This window comes from Eptatretus burgeri, chromosome 2 (genome assembly GCF_056783735.1).
Source record: "Eptatretus burgeri isolate ZD-2024b chromosome 2, Ebu_testis_v1, whole genome shotgun sequence".
Lineage (NCBI taxonomy): Eukaryota > Metazoa > Chordata > Myxini > Myxiniformes > Myxinidae > Eptatretus > Eptatretus burgeri.
In genome coordinates, this window is record NC_140962.1 from 100951338 (window position 1) to 100972026 (window position 20689).

At 43.9% G+C, this 20689-nt stretch overlaps 1 protein-coding gene across 2 annotated transcripts in view; it reads right to left on the minus strand.

Annotated features, from left to right (window-relative positions):
* LOC147032678 (IQ motif and SEC7 domain-containing protein 1-like) overlaps window positions 1–20689 on the minus strand; it is a 90382-nt gene that overhangs the window by 62494 nt on the left and 7199 nt on the right. For both annotated transcript variants that reach the window (XM_085870486.1, XM_085870487.1), the window contains exons 2-3: window positions 3903–4122; window positions 2250–3484 (exon numbers count right to left, since the gene is read on the minus strand). In XM_085870486.1, the coding sequence (XP_085726612.1) occupies window positions 2250–3484; window positions 3903–4122 (1455 nt within the window). The remainder of the gene's footprint in view (window positions 1–2249; window positions 3485–3902; window positions 4123–20689) is intronic.

The window sequence follows — 20689 nt, forward strand, 5'->3', positions numbered from 1 at the left end:
CAACAATAATGGCAGTGAAAAGTTGAGCAATATTGAGAAATGATAGTAGCAAAAATTTTTTGCCAATTTCATTTTCGAGACTTCTACAGGGAAGTAATTTGGCTAAAATAAAACGCCGTGAGAATGTAACAATGATGAATTGTTCCAGCAAGTATAGAGAATGCCCTGCTTGGTGTGCAAGTAGATAAATTGCCATGTGTTGATTTTAAGAAAGGGCATTTGTCTTCTTGACCATATAGTTTGTATCAAAGGAATTTTAATTAGGTAGCTAAGCAACCAAGTGCAGTCAGAGTTCAATGAATGGTGAATGTTTTCTCAAATTTAAAACAGGTTGGAGGGATACAGGTTGAGATTGTAAATCAGAGGCAATCATTTTCAGAATGTTTTAAAGAAAAAGCTGTTGAGATTAAATTTATTTCCAAATTGTCAGAGATGCAACAGGAAAGGAGTCTGTTCTATGAGAGGAGAGGATGGGGGCATGGGGGGGGGGGTGACAGGCCCCACAGGGTCAAGGCTCACTCTTACCTTTTTTGAGAAATAATTCTTTAATTCAACAATTAGACCTTTAAGTTCAGAGCTATTTCAATGTGTATCCCATCTCAACTTGCTCCATTCCATCTGAAATTCCTCCATCGGCATAGTTCTTCACACCTTTGCTTCACATTTTACAAACCGTGAATACGTGGGGTCTGCGAATGTCGAATACGTAAATGTCAGGTTTCCACGGCGCACATATATATCATTGTCGTCAGAAAAAAAACATCAGCCAACAGAAACTGGCTTTCGTCCAGACATGAATTACAACTACCACATCTTCCCAGGGGATGCCACTTCTTACAAATCAGTGGACAAAGCCATGAGTGACAATGGAGCAGTTTCATACCCCACAGTTCCTGGACAGCCTGGAGCCCTCAGCATGCCACCTCACCACCACCTTCTGAAAATAGGAGTGCCAGTCACGCTCTTATGCAGCCTTGATCCACCAAAGCTTTGTAACAGATCTCGAGTAATCATCAAACAGTTGCTGCCAAATTGCCTCAATATCACCATCGCCACTGGACCAAACAAGGAAAAGCAAGCAGTGATTCCAAGGATACCGATCTTCCCAGCAAACACAGACTTGCCTTTTAACTTTCAGGTAATTCAGTTTCCAGTCAGTCTGCTTCGGCATGACCATCAACGAGTCCGAAGGACAAAGCTTCAAGGTTGTCAGCCTAAGTCTTCAAGTGCATGCATTCACACAAAGCCAGCTGTTCTTCAGTGAGACGAAGTCAGTTGCACCTCATCCTCAGTTCATAGTTCAATTACCGTCGTCACTGGCATTGTGACACATAGAATAACAAGAAGGGCGCTCGGTGGAGCGCAGAGCTCTGCCCTGTAATGCCTGATCCACGAGAACAAATTTGGCCCAATAAATTTTTGAAATATCATGCTCTACAGTACTATATCGTTTTTGGTCCTATCTCTTAATGGTGAAGAATCACTTTTAAAATTCTAGTAGTCGGATCCAGATCCGGATCTTCAGCAAAATCGAAACAATTCTTCCTTGTCACACACCCAACTTGTCCACCAAGTCTGATCTGAATCCGTCCGCAACTTTTTGAGTTTTCATGCGATATATCGGTTTCGCTCAATCTCTCAATGGTGAAGAATCACTTAAAAATTCTCGTAGTCAGATCCGGATCTTCACCAAAATCTAATCAGTTCGTCCTTGTGACACACACCGAACCTGTCCACAACTTTTTGAGATATCCTGTGCATAAACAGACAAACAAACGGACAGAAAGGGGTGAAAACATAACCTCCTTCACCTTCGGTGGCGGAGGTAATAAAGACAATTTTCTGCTCTTCATCAGGTGACTTTCCTATTCTATTTTAAATAAAGTTTACATGGGCAAAGAACAGGTATCTCAGCTAGTACTGTATACCATATTTTTTTATTACTATTTGTTAGTGATTCAGAAAATATAACCCTACAACTCTTCACTTTAAAAAGCCTCCCAATAAAGCTATTTCTATGTTTAAAATGACCTCTGAGTATATTTCTGTAACTCAGGATATATCACTTCCTCCAGCATGCACTACAAGGCAGTAATTTGTTTCTAACTCTCTGGACAATTCCTTTTATTACATAAGCTATCTATTGTTTCAGCTCCACCAACTTAACTTGGGCTTGTGATTAAAAAATCTACAGCACTTAGAATCAAACCATTTAACATACAATTAAAAAAAGGAAAGGAAGAACAAACTTGTTGAAAAGGTTGAGGCCCATGCGATACAGTCGCTTGCGGATGATGTCGTTTGTGAAGGCCGGGGAGTCCCAGCTGTTCCGTGTTTCCTTATGATAGCTTGGTCGACAAAGTGCTGTCTCTCTGAGACTGTCCCTCGAGGACTCAGAACTACAGTTAATTGTATCATTTGAGTTTGATGTGCTGTTAATGCTGTCGTTGTCTCCATCTGAAGGCTCTGATTCTGAGCGTGTTGCTCGACCACTACCTCCATTTATTCGTGTGTGAGGGTCGTCTCCACGCACCGGAGTTCCCCGCATTGCACCGGAACGTTTAACCAAACGAGACTGTGGATGTGCCGACGCACGGATTTCTGACCCAGTTGCTCGCATACCTAAAGCACCACTTCCCGCAACTTCTCCACAATCTGGACAGGACACAGGTCGCCGCCTCTCAGCTTGCTGGTAGAGGGGACTGGTTTCATCACGCTCTGATGGACAATGAACAAAGTCACAGTAGCTAGCGGCTCCTAACAGAGCATCACTTCCAGTGGCCCTACTACCCCCTTCTTCCAAAGCCGCTGTAACTTCATCATCATCGATGTATAGAGTGACAGAATCATTGTATGGTGAGGGAGGCGGTAGTACTGGGCAATGTCCAAGGTCATCTTCATCTAGTTCCTCCTCTTCGTCTTCCAGCTCTTCTTCTTCTAGTTCCTCTTCTTCCACCTCTTCCTCATCTTCCTCACGCCTCTTCCCTTCAAATTTTTGCATCATCTTCTGCAGAGCCACATCTCTTGGCCCAAACGATGCTCGTCCGTCCCCAGAACCTCGTCCAGCCAATAACGCACTGTCGATAGTCTCAGCGAGTGTTTGAACCTGTCGAGAAAAAGAGCTCTCAAGCTCTGTTATAGCCGCATTGTCATCCAGCTCACGTGATGTTCCATCGCTCTGGTCAACAACATCTGTCCTGTCAAGAAGTAGTGGCGAAGGACGACGATCATCCACACATCGGCGGCGACGGCTATGCTCACGGGTCGAGTGCCTTGGCAGAGAGCCATCAGAGCTATCAAGGGAAAGCTGATGAACCCGTGCACCAACTAGTGCCATTCGGCGTGGCAAACGTTGCTCTGAAATTGAGCTGCGTAACCGCTCAAAGTTGCGGCTCATCTGATAGTGGCGAAACGCAGATTGAATGGTGCAGGCTGCTCGGTGTGTCGCGTACCTGCCACCATACTTCCTTTCAAGTATTTCCACCTGTCAAAGAGAATGGCAAGTAAAGAAGAGGGCAAAATGAATATTACAGAGGATTAGAAAAGTAAATATCAAATAACAATGACCTATTCTGGTCGGTCTCACACACACACACACACACACACACACACACACACACACACACACACACACACACACACACACACACACACACACACACACACACACACACACACACACACACACACACACACACACACACACACAACCATGTTTTTCATAATCAGAGTGAAGCTTCTCTGTTTTTTAATTGTGAATTGGCGTTTGTACACGGTCAGTAGTCTTTTTTTCCCCTCTCCTTTAAGTTTTGCTTTTCATGTCATTGAAATAGACTAAAACTTATGGGTAATTTGACTTTCCCTCCTTCAAATGAAACTGAGTGAAACAACTTTTCTCAAACCTGCTTGTCTTGTAAATCAGCAGACAGCTCATAGCTCTCTGAGAGGGTACGCACACGCCTGGGCACCTCTTCCTCAGGTGCCTGGCGCAGCAACGATGTTGCTCGCTGGAGCTTCAATTTTCTTTCATCTCCAACCCAGCGTCGCCCATCACGGACAGCAGATTCCCCCGGGCACTCCCGAGGATCTCGGGAGTCCAGGGGGTCGGAAGCAGCCTCAACACTGGTGACAAGATGGAAGAATAGGCAGTAAGTTCAAAGCATTATAACTATAACAGGTAAAATAAAACATTTCAAAAATATTGACAGAAGTCTTGCTGCAACTTGGCAATCCTCACTACATACAAGTCACAAACTGGTGTTTGTATGTTTGGTTGTTTGTTTGTCTGTCACGCTACTACTCCTACAGTTGTGGGCCGATTACATCCAGACTTGCGACATAGGATCAGCATGACCCCAATTAGTGTATAGGGGTGTTTTTTAATCTTTGCCGGTGGTCTTTTGGGTGACATGAGGAGGTGACGCAAATTCTCCATGTAAATGTGTATCGTGTAGCGCCACCTCCAGGTGGTGGGGGGTATTACAAGTCTCCACCATTTACAGTGCAGTGTTTCTGTCCCTCACGTTTTCCAGTGTAGTGAGGTGTTTTGAATTATTAGCAGTCGGTATGTTTTTGCTTCACGCACGTAACCCGAGTTATTTATCTTTTACTTATACAGAGCTGTCAGTTGCCTAAACACCGCCCAAATATAGGTATGCGTCAGAAGAATGCGTCGCCTGCTTGGAACAAGATCGCCCGTCTGATGGGTACTCCGCTCGTCTTGATAATTAGCAATTATTTCATGAAGCATGCAAAATATCAAAACATCTCATATATCGATCATCAGCAGTGATTCATTTTCATTATTTCAAACAAACATAGCAGTTAACAGGTGAATTTGACCACAATGATATACAGTAATTGCTGCTCATTAATTGTTCATCACAACAACTAGTTGACCCAAAATAATTTTCATTTGATTTTATTTGTCTGTTGTTATCAAAGTTGCATTTCGTTATTTTCTTTGGCACTGGATTGTAATTGTTGACCTCTGGTAGGGTCCATGACCTATAAAGCATGCAAAACAGTTTTAAAATATTGAAATAAATCTCCCCAAACCATTGCCGAAGAACACGACCCGAAAGGAATATTATTGTACATCATTCACGTGGATTTGCACGAGTTCACAAGAAGTGTTTGACAGTGCTATTTCTACCTTCAGGCTTCATCAGCAATACATATATTTTTTGAAAACGGTTACAACTCATATAGTATGATTATGCTGATTAAAGCTGTTAGAAGGACACATCAGGATTATATTTTTCATTATGAATATGAATTTCCATCATGGAATAAAGTGTCCAAAATATCCGATTAAAAATGAAGCCATGATTAAATTTAAATGCTCCTTTATAATAGTGATTAAAGGCTCTTGTGGATGAGCACTCGTTGAAAACCGAAGGTCACCATGAATGTTGGGATGTTAAAATCAGAAAGGGAGGATGTTTGTAGGTCTTCAAATCACCCTGTTGCATTGCATGCTGTTGAAGCCCAAATTTCATTGAGAATAATATTATTTGCGGTATGGATGTAGATTGTGCGCACGTGATGTAAAAATATTCAATGGTTGTCGTTGCGACTCATTATGAGGACCCATTGGTCGGTTCATCCCATTCTGCGGACAGAGTCTCGATGCTGCTGAAACGTTGACGGCAAGGAAGCGGGAGGGAAGGACAGAGAGTTGGGGGTGGGGGTGGTTTGCTGTTGCCTTCCCAGCAGCCATTCCAGGAACAAATTTGTTCAGAGTAATGGCGATACCTTCGCTACTCTAAATCTAAAAACATTGTGGGATTGTTTTATTTGGGGTCCACTAACTAATGATAATAGATGGGACACCCAGCTTTAAGGTTATCCAAGTGATAGTGCACTTTGTGGTGGAACGCCTTGTCTGCAAAATACTGGTCTGACTGTTCATTGTTGGGTTGAGAATATCAACCAGACTAAACAGCATCACCTCTACACCATCCTCTCAACCCATCATGGGAACTAGAAATGATGTTACTCGCTTTGGATTATGTCAATAGTTCTCAACATAGCGGCCCGCGGGCCGCATCTGGCCCAATCGTTGCTAAAGTCGTGTATTTGGCGATTTTGCACTTTTGCAATGTATTCTGGCATCTTTTTCAATTCTTGTTAGTAAAATGAACATGTTCGAGAATAAAAGGTATGACTTTTAAAGGCTTACAACTTCACTCTATATTTGTTTTTAAGTGCATCAATTTGTACACATTTGATGGGGCAGCCATTTTTTTTTTCCAGTCGCATCCCTACATATGGAGAAATACCAAACTACATGATATAGCACATCACTGTATTACTGGCACACAGCAAGTTTAACAACATATGTTATGGTCCAGCGATTCAGAAGGGTTTCCCCCACCTGCTCTCCATCAATTCCCTCCTTAATGTAATGCCTTTTCCTCGATACAACACTGTCTTTCACCCACATTGTCACACCTCCTCTCTTTTTCTCTTTCCTATCACACCTATAAACCCTGTAACCTTGAACCCTTGTCCTCCAGTTGGATTGCTTACTAAATCACGTCTCACAGCAACTATGCCGTACCACTCGCCACCCACCCTCGCCACCTCCCAGCTCTCGACCTTGCCATCTTCCAGCATGATGTGTTGTATAAAACGTCTTCAATCCTCCCCTTCCATTAAACATCCCCTACTGCCCCAACCCTCCAACCACATATCCTCGGCCTCGAGTCGAAAAAACAAGAAGTCCAAATTTATTTCTCAAAAATCACTGCAAATCTTGCCCTCCTTCCTCTACTGAGTACCCTGACACCTGTCCACATACACTCACTCCACCCGCAGGGATCCCCACTATTCACAAACCCAAACTCCTCCGTCCCACACCACCCATGCAACCACGAGTTAATATCCGTCGCTCCACTTCAGAAATCTACACTGACTCCCACCATTGGTCGAATCCCTAAAATAAAATCACTTCACACCTCAAATTATTCAAATACTTCCCTAAAAACTCATAACCCCTCTCCAAAGGTTCCAAACAGACCCTCCCCACATCATTACGCCCGCCCGCCACATGTACCACCAGCAATGTTCCTGGCCAGCAATTCTACAAAATGTCATCCAACATTTCATCAATATCCCCCCCCCCACCACCCCTAAAACAACACAAAACTCCATTTTTCATTTTCTTATGACAAAACGGAGAGTCCACATATTCAATACCCTCATCCTTGACAAAAACGATGTCCCTCTCCACCCTCCCTCACCTCCCCAACTGATGCCCACCATTTTACACAAATAAACCACTGCCCCAATCATCCGCACTACCATCTGGGTGCACACTCACAGCACTCCCAAGACTTCCTGCACCAGCAACACCACCAATAACAACCACACCAAGCACAACCCCAATGCAATCACCGCCATTTGTGAACCCACAACAACTGCAGCACCATCAACCGCACAGACCACCACCCCACTTTCACCCACACTCTCACCTACACCCATCACACCCAATTTGTTGCTCGCCTCCTCTGCACCGCCAATGCCAACAGCACACCCCACACTCCCATCATCTCACACACCCTCCGCAGCCCACATGCCATGCACACCCACTGTACACCTCATACCACCCATAATGCCACAAATGCATGCACTTGTCATAGACCCATCCAACAAACATGACTGAAGGTCTTCAACCAATAACCCACCCTCTGACAAATCCAGCAAAGATATGAACCCTTTTCTCAGCTTACTCACCAAACTCTTAAACAAGCCACCCACAAGCATCTACAGCAGGAAATACCCCTCCCCTCCCACAACACAGTCTCCACCAACCCAAACATTTCCCAGACACAACAACCACCACATTGCTTATAAACATTCATACATTTGTCCCAGTTTTGCACTTATTGAGTGACATCTGTTTGGTCTCGTCCTCTTTTTTTTCTTCATGTTAGGACTACCCCCACCCCAACAGCACCACCACAGCAGTAGGTCGATGTGTATCGAGTGTATCAAAATCTGCACTCATTAGGGGGGTCTACGGGGGATGGGAGGGGGAGGCGGTTTGAGCCGTCAAAATAGGTATTTGTTCCCTTCTCCGAAACTACCCACACAATTTCAATGAAACTTGACCACAAACTTCATCACCCATGATGTACTAAAGTTTGTTCACGGCATTAAAAAATTCAGGGTCTGAGGGGGTTTGAGTGACTGTTATGCCTGAACCAGGTGAGCTTCAGGACGCGCTGTCCGATGTTTGAGATGTGGTTGGGGGCTGTATAGTCGACGAGGACTTGCATCCTTGTGTCTGCTGTCTCAGTGTTCCTATATTGGCTGGTCTGATGGAGATCATGATGCCATAGTCAGGGTCATGACACGTTTTACTACTTATACTACTACTACTACTACTACTTTTTGAATGGGCCAAATTAATTCCAACTTCTTGTGGGGTTGGCCAAGGAATATTTTTGGCTCAAGTCTTTCACGAACCGGCTGGCTCGGCCTGACATTCGTCTGCAGGTGGTGGTATTTTGTAATTTGTTCAAACTCTTGGCAATAACTCGCCTACATTTGGCAAAACAGCATTGGATCTTCAACGTCTACCAACAACCAGTGCTGACAGATGTGTCCGCTCGTGTAATATCCATCCAATGGCCGGCGTATGCATTTGATGTCACGTCCTGCATGTGAAACACTCAGGTGACACTTTATAGCCGAGTCAAGATTTGAACAGAGGCTAGACACCTCAGGGGCAAGTTGGCTACCTCGAATCTATGCTACAAGCCCACATGACACCAGATAAGTTCATATTGACCACTTTTCCATGATTTTGTTTTCTACATCATCTTGCTGGATATCTGACAATCATCACCATACTGGGTATACATACAATATACTGGTATGTAGAAGTAATATCTTGTCTCGAATGAACCCCTAAAACAACAATAGCCCTTACTGAAAAAAAATGTTAAGATGCCCGACCTGTTGTGCTCAATTGACAAGACAACTCCAACATTCCAGTGATATATTTTATCTTAATACTCAAGCTGGGACAGGCTTTCCAAGGCATCAGCATGAACTCAAAGCAGATAAGAGAGCTGGTCTGATGCCCAGATTAGCAATGTGCATGTTGTTTCCATATTTTAAGGTTCCAAATTCCCTTCCTCGAGCTAGAGTCTAGACAGAAACTTTCAAAATAAAAAATAAAATATCTCATCCATGATCGAAAAAAGAAATAAAAAAACATCCTAGATCTCAGAACGTAACCTTGCTTCCTTCTTCAAAAACTTGGTCGCACCTTGTTAAGTCTGTCTCTGGAGGATACTCCCCCTCTACCCCTTCCCTCTCTTAAAATGGCACCACAGCAGACTCCACAGATTGAAGAATGAATGCCTCAATTCTGTATTTGCTTCCAAATCTTGTGTCCACAACCCCCCCCCCCTCTCTCTCTCTCTGTACCCTCGCAACTGCTCACGGCCTCTGGGTCCTTTGCACCTGAGAAGGTGGAGAAGTTTCTGACGAACTGATGGCATCAGTTCATGTGTCTTGAAAACCTGCTCTGCTGCTCTTGCACATCCTCTTTCTGCTCTGTTCATAGTTTTTTTTTGTCATCATTTGCACTCGGTCATCTTCTATCTAGCTGGAAGTCAGCCAACATCACTACATTCAATAAACATGGTGCAAAAACCAATCCCCTAAACTACAGACCTGTCAGCTTACTTCATTAGCAAGGTCATAGAATCCATGATTGCAGTTGACATAAAATTCTTTCTTTTCTCCAACGAACTGATCTCAGATATTCGAGATATATCAGCCAATGATATTACCGAACTTTTCTCCAACGAACTGATCTTCTACTCTTCCAACAATGAAGGGAATGTCAGACACGAGATCAGGACCGTCTCTCTCAATATGTAGATACATCTCGAACATTCGATAGTCTGGCATTTTCATAATGATGGCCATGCTCTCAAAACTATCTGCCTATGGCATCCAAGGCTACCTCCACACATAGCTTCCTGACTTCCTCTACTCTAATGGTGAACGAGTGGCTATAAATTGGATCCTCTCATCTCCTCGCCCTGTTAAGCCTGGAGCATCCCAAGTCAGTGTTTTGGGCCAAGTCTTATTACTAATCTTCATCAATGATCTCTCCGACTCTCTAAAAAATCCTCTTGATGTCTTTGCTGATGATTCCACCCTCTGCTGTGGTATCCCTCATCCTTCAGATCGGCATGCAGCAGCCTTTTCCCTCTCTACAGACATTCACAGAATCATGAGCTGGTCAGATGCTTGAAATATGTCTTTCAATCCAGACAAATCTCATACTCTCACTCTGTCTCTCTGAAAGGACCGTCTGGCAGGCGAACCCTCCTATCTACTTTCTTATCAAGCCTCTTAAAGAAAAGCCATCACTCAAGCTTTTGGGCATCACTATCAGCCATGATCTTTCTTGTGGAAACCACATATCTAAATTGGCCTTCAAAGCCAGTCAGTCGCTGACTGGGTATTGTACATCATGCAGTCTTTCCTCCTATCCACCTACAAGTCCTTTATCCGCAGCTTGATGAAGTTATGCTCTCCATTCTGGGCTAATGGCGCTGCCTCACAGATTTCTCAGCTTGATGCCATCAAAACCAAGGTTTTCAAAATCAATGGAATTCCCCACGATGAAGCTGAGACTCTGGGCCTATGACTTTCACATCGCAGATAGGTCCTTGATCACTCTGTCTTCTACCACCTCCTTTCTGGCCTTGCATCCTCTGCACTTCCAGTGCTCTGTTCCCTGCAGGTTTGGACAGGGAACATGTGGTTTGACTGTAACCCTCTTCTGGGGAAAATCCGAAAATACACACTCAATGATCACCTCCACCTCATTCACTCGTTCCTCTTCGACAGCTGTTCACCATCATCTCAGATCACCACCCCCCCCCCATCCACAACCATGATCTTTACTACCCCATTAACCCTTTCCAGCTTTATTCATCCCCATCTCCAATGTTTCTCCAAGTCTCCCTCTATTTTGTCCCTCAACCCTGCTGTTGGTGTATTCCCCCAACCCCCTCTTTCGACTCTTATTTTTGTTCTGTTCCATCCTGATCCTTTCCTGTGTTTCAGCTCCTCCACGAACCTCGACACTTTATAAAAAAAAATGAGAACCCAGGGTGCAGTGAGACAACATCCCTCACACCAGCCATCAGCCAATGATATTAAATGCTAATTTGTTGGCACTTAATATCATTGTCAAGAATAGCTGCTCAAGTGGACGTCCCAAAACGACCTGTGTCTAGTGACCTCGCAAAAAAATAAAAAACGACCTAAAAAGAGTTTTAGGAATCACCTAAAGTTATAAAATTAGTCATTTCCATTGCAATAAATAAACGTAAAATATAAAGGCCGTTCAAAAGGTTCATTGGTACCCAAGAGATGCATTATTTTTTGCTAATTATAAACTTTCACGTGCACTCGTCATAATGCCATTACTTTCATTAACATGACATTGTTTAATGTTTCAGGGTTTAACCGAGAGGTTTGCTATCCATGCAGTGGAAACACAACGGATCAATGCCATCCAATAAATTTTACAGCCAACCCTTTGTCAGAAAGACCATGGCCTCAATTTTCTTGGGTGCCAAAGGAATTCTGCTGATTGATCATTTGCTTGTCAAAGCTACAATCACAAGGGAATGTTACGCCAGCCTCATTCAAAGATTGCGGCGGACCATCAAGGACAAATGCCAAGGGATGTTGAACAATGGTGCTTTCACGACATTGTGACTGTGCACATGGCACCTGTTGGGTACACCGTCATTTGTGACTGTGGCTTCAAGCATCTGGATCACAACCCCCATACAGCCCGGAGCTGGCCCTAAATGAGCTAGCTCACATGCCAGTGATGAAGAAGTGACTGATGTGAGAGTATCTGAAGGAGCAGTCTGAAAACTTCTATTTTACTGGCAAAGACATTTTGAAGGATAAATGCAGCGGGCATATTAAAGTCAAGGTACACATTATTGAAACATGAAAAGTTGGAATGTCTTAGACCTTGGAAAGCACATTGTCGTGTTTTCATACAAAATTGAGGATTATGAAAGAGGGAGGTGACAGGGGTAAAAAGGCAATGTAGTGGTCGTGGGGCCATAGTTGGATACAATTAGTAGGAACTAACAACCAAAGAGGAGAAAAAGAAGGAGATTAAAAAAAAACTAGGAACCTGCAAGTAAGAGGGTAAGCGGGTTGAGTTAGATAAGGTTAATGTGGGAAGAAAAGATTGTAGGTAAGGATGGGGAATGGCATGAGATGGTATGCACCACTTGCGTGAAGCCCTGCAAATAAAAGTGCACGTAAACCATTTCTGGAAGGTAGTTACACAAACAGGAAAAAAGAGGAAATCTCTGTGATATTAGGGTTAGAGCGTCTGCTCTGAGTCTGGTAGGTTGGATGTTTGATTCTGCTTCTGGCTGAGACATAGTAAAGACTGTAAAAATGGAAGATAGTATGTGCTGCTTCCTCATTTGATGCTCAGCACTGACATGTGTTGGAATCTCATGTGGTAAAGGGGGGAGGAGGGGATTCTTCTTAACTGGTGACGTCTGATTGCAGAGAGAAAAGCAACATAGTAAAATGGTGTTGCCGACACCGAAAATACACAGGGAAGTTACGTCACTTCCCCCAGGGTCACAGTGGCTGTGTTTGTCTGAAGACAAGTTTGGTGTTGTTGACTGTCTCTGTCTGTATACTCCAGGCTCCAGGATTACTGGAAGAATGTGCATCCCAGAGGAGCTGGAGAGAGTCAGAGGGCTGAAACAACAGATGAAGCTCGACCGGTGGAGAGGCAGTAGCAAACAAATAAACCAATGTCACCCGCAGGGTGACCTGTATCTTGCCAAAAGGTGACCACGTGTGACTTCTTTAAGGTCACACCGAGGTGAACAGAGCTACTATCCACCAGGAGCGACTCCTTGAGGAATATCTGCCTACGAGAGATTCCGATGAGAATCGTTCTTCAGAGTAACCATGAAAAATATGCTTTTGCCTCATAACGTCACCAAATGACGTCATAATGTCTCAAGCTTGACATATCAAGAAAGCACTCATCGAGGTGTTCAATTTGAGGTACTACACGATATGGTTCCTAAAAGTTGAAAATTTGACCTTGGGGTCAAATATGTTTGACCTGAGGCGCTATCCATGAAGGTCAAGGCCAATCGCCACCAGAAATTAATCAGCTGAGCGCCAGACCATGAACTATATTCCCATGAAGTTTGAAGACGATCCGATCAAAATTACTCAAAAAATAAGGGTTTCGTCGACTCCCCTGATTTGCGACAAAGTGACCTTGACCTTTGACCTTGACCTTCAAAATTTTGTGCACTGAAAGGGACCTCTATAGGCCTCTGATATGCGAAGGTACAAACATTTCCAATGATAACTGTGCTCTGCAGAATTTTTTATACGTGATTACACACAAACAAAAAAACAAAACAAAAAACATACAAGCTGACTAACATATCTTGCAAAAACTTCGTTTTGGCAAGATAACAAAAAAACCAGAGCCCACCGACCTGTCTGCAATGTGAGAGCAACAGGCCTTTTTGTTCGGTCTCATTGTGGGAAACAATAATAATGTTGAGCTTTAAGGGCCTTTTAAAATCAAGTGGGCTTTAGTTTAGTTAATTTAAAATAAAAAGGGCCTCAAACTTTTGAAACATGCCAAAATGACAAAAGGCCTTTTAAATCCAAGGCCTTTAACACTTTATCACTAAGTAAACTAGTGTTAAAAGGCTAAAACTGAACTGGCTGATTCAAAACTTTAAAATCGCACAATACGCTACATAACTACATCATCCCATTATACCTGCCGGATCACGTGTCGTGTCAATGTAATCAGGAAATTTGATGACACAGGTTGTCAAGCAATCCACTAAAAAAAAAAAAAACAACAGAGTACAGGACTGGAGATTGTTGAACCGTATTTAAGCAGTGGTACCAGGTTCTGATAACAATATTAAAAAAAAATTATAAAACAAACACTTCAACCACCTGTGAAATGAAAGAGAGAAAGGAGGGAGGGATGAGGATGAGGGATGATGGAGGGAGTAATCCAGTGAACATGTTTAATTTCCATGCCATCCTTTTGGCAGAAGTGCGTCACCAAACCTGCAGCATGTTATGATCTTTGACGTCAGCAATTTATCAAAAAGGCTGTTCTGTTCATGCATCGTTACTCCACAATCTCGATTCACCTCCCAGGCTTGTAAATAAGGTTTTAAAATATCTAACGTGACCATCCAGAAATTGTGTATGACAACGACTGCAGTGAAGGATAGAAAATTTTTTTTTTTTTAAAAACAAAGGGATAAATTTATGAAATACAATGACAACCGAGTATGACTATACGACATTATACATCATTCAAGATTTTGGAAAATTGCAACCATGAGGCCTACTCAAGAAGATCATTCACAGCAAAACCTCACCAGCACAGTACGTGTATTTCCACAAGAACTCCAATTATGACAAAACAAAAAATCAATGTTGAAACCATGGTAATCCTTTCTGTAAATATAATTCTGGGGAATCAGGCTGACAGGTGATGTGTGTCAAGCTGTTTTGCACTCCTCTATAAAGCATAGAACATGGAGGAAGCTTGACTGCACAATATATAACATGATGATCATTGTCATGAACACCCATCCTAATCAGCTTCAGCCTGATCTGTCCCACTGTTGGGCAAAGGATACACATTGACGAGGAACTTGGCCACAGGAAGAGGCCATTTGACCGATCAAACCTGCACTACCTACATCTACAGCATATTAATTCAATCGAACCGTTTATCAATTTAAAGCTTCATGCCCCCCCCCCCTTTCTGCATCCTTCCTCCCCCCCCCCCACACATCAACACACTCAAACCTTCCCTCTCATCCCACCGCCCAAAGCCTCACCTTGCCAACACAAAGCCCCACTTGCCATTCTGCACCCTCCAAATGCCTCCTCCCTCCCCCCAATCTCTAACTGTTTCAACCTCAAACACACCTGGGGCCTCTGCTCCAACCTGACAGATCTCTCAATCCAGGCTGCGACCGATAAACCAGGCATCATGTTGGCTTAGCGGTTGGTTTAATCATGTTGGTTTAAACCTGTTGTTGGCTTAGTGGTTAGGGTGGTGGCTTGGGATCCTTGGGTCTTGAGTTCAAACCCCGTTGGCTGCTGAATTAACACCAGAAGGTTGGCTCAGCCTGTCATCCTCCGAGGTCGGCGAAATGAGTACCAGTGTTGCAGACAAAAAGGCGGCACACGAAGAGAAGGGGGTATCAACAGATTGATTAAATATGGTATTGGTGTGGTGTAGGCATGATGGGCCGAATGGCCTCCTCCTGTGCCTATATTCCTTGTAAATCCTTGTAAAATCATCTGTTTAAGCATAATCCTTCCTCCCATAGGATGTCCGTGACTCCATCGTGTCTCTCCCCAGTTATTGTCCCCTCCGATTTGATTGGCCTGAACCACACCCGAATGGAAGAGTTGCACTTTACATCAAGAACTCAATTTCCCACCAACCTTGTACTGATCTTAAACCTCCCAATACCCAGGAGTACCTCTGGCTGTGACTTCCCCTCCTCTCCCACCTCTTGTTCATCTCTGTGTTGTACCGTCCTAACAGTGACGACTCTATTTACTTTCTAACCAAGATCTGTGATCTTTCTAACCCAGATTTCTCCCAATGACAAATTCTTCCTTCTGGACTTTGTGATGACTAACTTCCCCACAAGTGTCTCCTGCTCTTCCTTGGCTCCAATTAGTTCATTTGAACATATGCTTATGAAAGGCAACATCTCTCTGGCTATTTTCGGAGAGCTGCCTCAACGTCCGTGAGTCTGGCTGTTCACTCCGGCAGATTGGCAGGGACTACAAGCATCCATCTCTCTTCAGGACTGGTTTCCCATATCTGCTGCCCCTGATAGTAACTCAGCCTGGGAATTATTGTACAAAAACCCTGTGTCTGTCTCTGTCTCTGTCTCTGTCTCTCTCACATCCTCAATTATCCAACTCTTGAGAAACAACTTGCCTTCTCTTCCTAGAAGACAAATCCGACCGAAGGCAATCTCGGTGTATTCCAAAGCGTCCATAACAAGTGTGTGTCCACTCTCAGGAGAGCCAGAAAACAACATCTGTCTAACCTCAATAATTAACTTTCAAATTTGTCCCCCTCCTCTAAAACCTGGTGGTGCCTTGTTAAGTCTGTCTCTGGAGAATTCTCCCCTTATTGCCCCTTACCTCTCTTAAAATGGCATCACAGGTGACTCCGCATGTGAGGAGGCCGAATTCCTCATTTCTGTATTTGCTTCCAAATCTTGTGTCCCCAACTCCTCACTCTCGGTATTCATCCCTCCCTGTTGTACCCAACTGCTCTTGGTCTTTTCCATCTGAAAAGGTGGAGAAGGTTATTTCAACCCTCAATACTGAATCCACAACTGGATATGATGTCATCAGCTCATGTGTCCTTAAATCCTGCTCTGCTGCTCCTGCACATCCTCTCTGCCATTTTCACCAGATCATTTGCACGAGGTCATCTTCCATCTGCATGGAAATCCACAAACATCACTGCTTTACGTGCAAAAACTGATCCCCTTCACTGCAGACCTATCAGCTTCCTTCCAGTTATCATTAAGGTCATGGAATCCATCATCGCAGTTGATATGAAATCCTTCCTTTTCTCAGAAACCTCATCTCAGATCACCAATTTAGATTCCGACCAGGTTACTCCACCTTGGACATGCTGTTTCCACTCACCCAACAATGGATGGAAGCCATCAATGTCAGACATAAGCTCAGGCAGGACATCTCTCTGGATATATCTTGTGCTTTTTATACAGTTTGGCATCCTGCCTCTCTCCAAACTGTCTGCCTATGGCATCCAAGGCAAACTCCACACGTGGCTCAATGACTTCCTCTACTCTCCTCGCCAACATGTGGAACTCGACGGAATCCTTTCATCTCCTCTCCCTGTCAAGGTTGGAGTGCCCCAATGCAATGTTTTGTGCGCAGTCCTATTCTTGATCAATGATCTCTCCGAATCTGGAAAATCTTTATCTATTTGCTTATGACTCCACCATCTGCCGTGACATCCCTAATGGTTCATCCTTTAGACAAGAAGGCTGCAGCCTCTTCCCTTTCTTCAGACTGACAAAATCACAAGATGGTCAAACACTTGGAATGCATCTTTCAATCCTGACAAATCCACACTATCACCACCTCTCTCTGAAAAGACCATCTGGCAATCCCCCCACCCCTTCAATCTACTTTATTAACAATCTTGAGGAAGTTCAGTCATTCAAACTACTCCTGGGTCTCACGAACAGCCATGATCTTTCTTGGACAAACCACATTTCAAAGTTGGCCTCGAAAGCCAGCCAGCAACTGGGCATCCTCTGTCGTAGAAAGTCCTTCCTTGGCACACCGAAACTCCTATCCACCTACAAGACCTTCATCCACAGCTTGATGGAGTATTGCTCTCCCCTCTGGGCTGGCTCCCCTGCCTTACACCTTGCTCAGCCTGATACTGTGGAAACCAAGGCCTTCAAGATTATTGAAATGTCCCATGATGAAGCAGAGTCTATGGGTCTATCATTACGCCATCACAGACAGGTCTGTGGACTCGCTGTCTTCTACTGCCTCCTTTCTGGTCTTGCACCCTCTGCTCTTTCTGTGCTTTGTCCCCCCCCCCCAGGTCTCTGTAGGGCACACATGGTCCACCAACAACCAAATTCTGGTTAAACTACCTAAATCCAGAATCACTGCTCACCTCCACACTAATTTGTTCCTCTTTTCTCCCACTTGTGGAATCAACTTCCACATTCTCTTCATTTTCATTCTTCCCTCCAGGTCTTCAAGACAGCTGTTCACCACCATCTCAGATCATCCCCAATCCAAAATCATGATTGTTTCTACACTCGTTAATCACTACCCCCACCCACTCCAGTCCCTCCTCCTTCCACTTTTCCAGTTTTCCCTCTTGAGAGTTTCTTTCTATATCCATCTTGTCCACCCTATGCATCCTCTCCTGCCCCTCATTCCTCCCCACACCCATTGTTTGTCCAAGCCTGTCTCTATCTTGGATTTCAACTCTGCTCTTGGTCTCTGTCTCTGTCTCTGTCTCTGTCTCTGTCTCTGTCTCTGTCTCTGTCTCTGTCTCTGTCTCTGTCTCTCTCTCTCTCAACTGTTCCTTTTATACTGTTGTGTCCTGATCCATTCAATGTACCAATTCTAGCTCTTCCACGAGTCTTTACTATATATACAAAAAATCCATCTCTTCATCTTGTATACAATGTGAACCGTGGTGTCTATCCATGCATTCGTTTGTTTCCTATTTTGGCGGCCGCTTCCCACACTACGTTTGAAAAGCTGGGCATGCAGGGAAAACTCAACATTCACTTTTGAAATTGCACTCATTAATAATGTTGATGAGAAATTTTATTCCGAAAAGACAAATCCAACGTCTGTCACCCGATGTTGCACCACCATTTTGCTGTGGGTAGAAGTATCTCAGAGCTTTGGCTCTAAGTGAAACCAAAAATGTGAAACAATTTACCTTTTTGAAGTCCATTAAGTAATTTAAATTGATAGATTAACTTAAACTTTTCTCGTCCCAGTGACATACTTTTGGTTGTCTTCCATGTGGTCTTCCTGTTTTGTGGGTGACACATACAAGGACATTGTTGGTAACCTGCTCCATTTTTCATCTTCTCTTTTTTGCCCAAGTATTCAACCCATCCTCATTTATTTTTATTAGTCATCGTAATGTCATTTACTTTTGTCTTTTTTCTCATTCACTTGTTCGTTTTTCAATCTCTCCTCATGTGACCCATCATCATTCTCTTCTTAATACCAGGGTGTTTCAAGTCTTGATGCCTCCATTGAACATTATTAATTGTAATTAATATTCCTTTTTCAGGTTATGTCCTTCGAAGTTGGGAAATTGTCTCCACAAGTTTCATTAGTCCAGAGTAAATATGTCATGCACAGCACGACAACAAAATTAAATGGTAGAATGGTACCTTGAGACAGAGTCTGTGGTCAAGACTCAGCGGCTTTATCGCAAACATTTCAAAGTGAGAAACACAGCCAGCAAGAACTGTATTCTTCACAATGCCAAGAAGTTCCAGAAAGAAGGCACTGTTCACAATCTTAAGAAATCAGGAAGAAAAAACACTGGGTGTTTAGAAGAGAACATTGGAGGTGGTGAGACAATCTGTCACTCAAAGCCCAAGGAGATCCTCTCATCAGCGCTCACAAGAGCTTGGTCTTCGCACACATGACTGTCCTTCAGATCCTCAGGCAGGACATGAAACCTTATCCATACAAAGTGCAGATCAAACACTCTCTTACAGACACTGACAAGGCAGAGTAGTTCAGCAACAGGGTAATTTCCTTCAGGACAGAGCACATCTGGTCTTCCCATTGCCCAGAACTCAACCCATTGGACTTCTTTCTGTGAAGCTATGTGAAGGAAAATGTTGACAAAGACAACCCTCATAACATCCAACAGCCCAAGAGAGCTCTTGAGGCGTGTGTAAGATCCATTTCACCTCTGACATGCAAGAGGGTGACACAGAACGTTTGCCTGGCATGCCGTGGAGGGTACATTGAACTCGTCATTTACTCCGTTCCATCATTGTACATTCATGCTGTTCTAACATCGTAAAGCAAGGTGCCAAAAAAAATCTCGCAAATCTCTACTTTATGATGGGTGATTGTTCATTTTGAATCTTGTCTACCTTTTTCAAAACAAAGCATCAAAATAGTACCAAGACTTCTGAAGCACTTCGTCAGGTCACTTCGTAATCTGACCTGACCTTTTGTCATCACCCCTTTTTTATCAGGAGGTTGGTGGCAGGATTTGCACTCCGGCCACCGTAAAACCCTTCATTCCGCAAAACACAAAAACGCAAAAAAATCTGAAAACCCACTCCATGGGAGTACCTCCTGTGCAGCTTCCCTTCGTAGGGCAGCTCACCGGATGACGGGATTAGGGCAAAGCCTTCGGGACCCCCAATCTTTGATGATAGGAGGGAAACCACGGGGTAACATCCCTGGGTCAGATTGCGGGAGAGTGTGTCGGAGAGGTGCTGAGGTGTCGTCCACCAGACGGCGGTCTCCTTGGGTTAACCTGAGGTGGTCCCTTTGGGTGGGTGCCTGGAATGTCCTATACTGAAGAGAGGATGATCACCTGTCTCTGTTATCATCTGAGCTCAAGCGTTTGGACATCGGGATTGCAGCTCTCTCTGAGGTTCGGAGACCGGATTGCGGCGAGATAATGGTGGGTGGTTACACCTACTATTGGTCTGGTCGCTCTGATGGTTACCATACCCAAGGAGTTGCTCTAGCTGTGTCCAATAAGCTGACCCCAATGATAATTGAGGTAACATCGGTCAACAAGTGTATTATGAGATTAAGAATTCGTCACTCCTGAGGTGTCATTTCCCTGGTCTCTGTTTATGCTCTGACTGAGGCGAGTGATCTCACCGTGAAGGATGCATTCTACGCCACGCTCGAGTCTGTGGTTGATCAGTGCCCCAGACGAGATACACTTCTAGTCTTGGGGGATTTCAATGCATCAACTGGAACTGATAGGGATGGTTATGGGATGTGTGTTGGTCCCCATGGGTCAGGAACTATGAACCAGAATAGCACTAAGTTC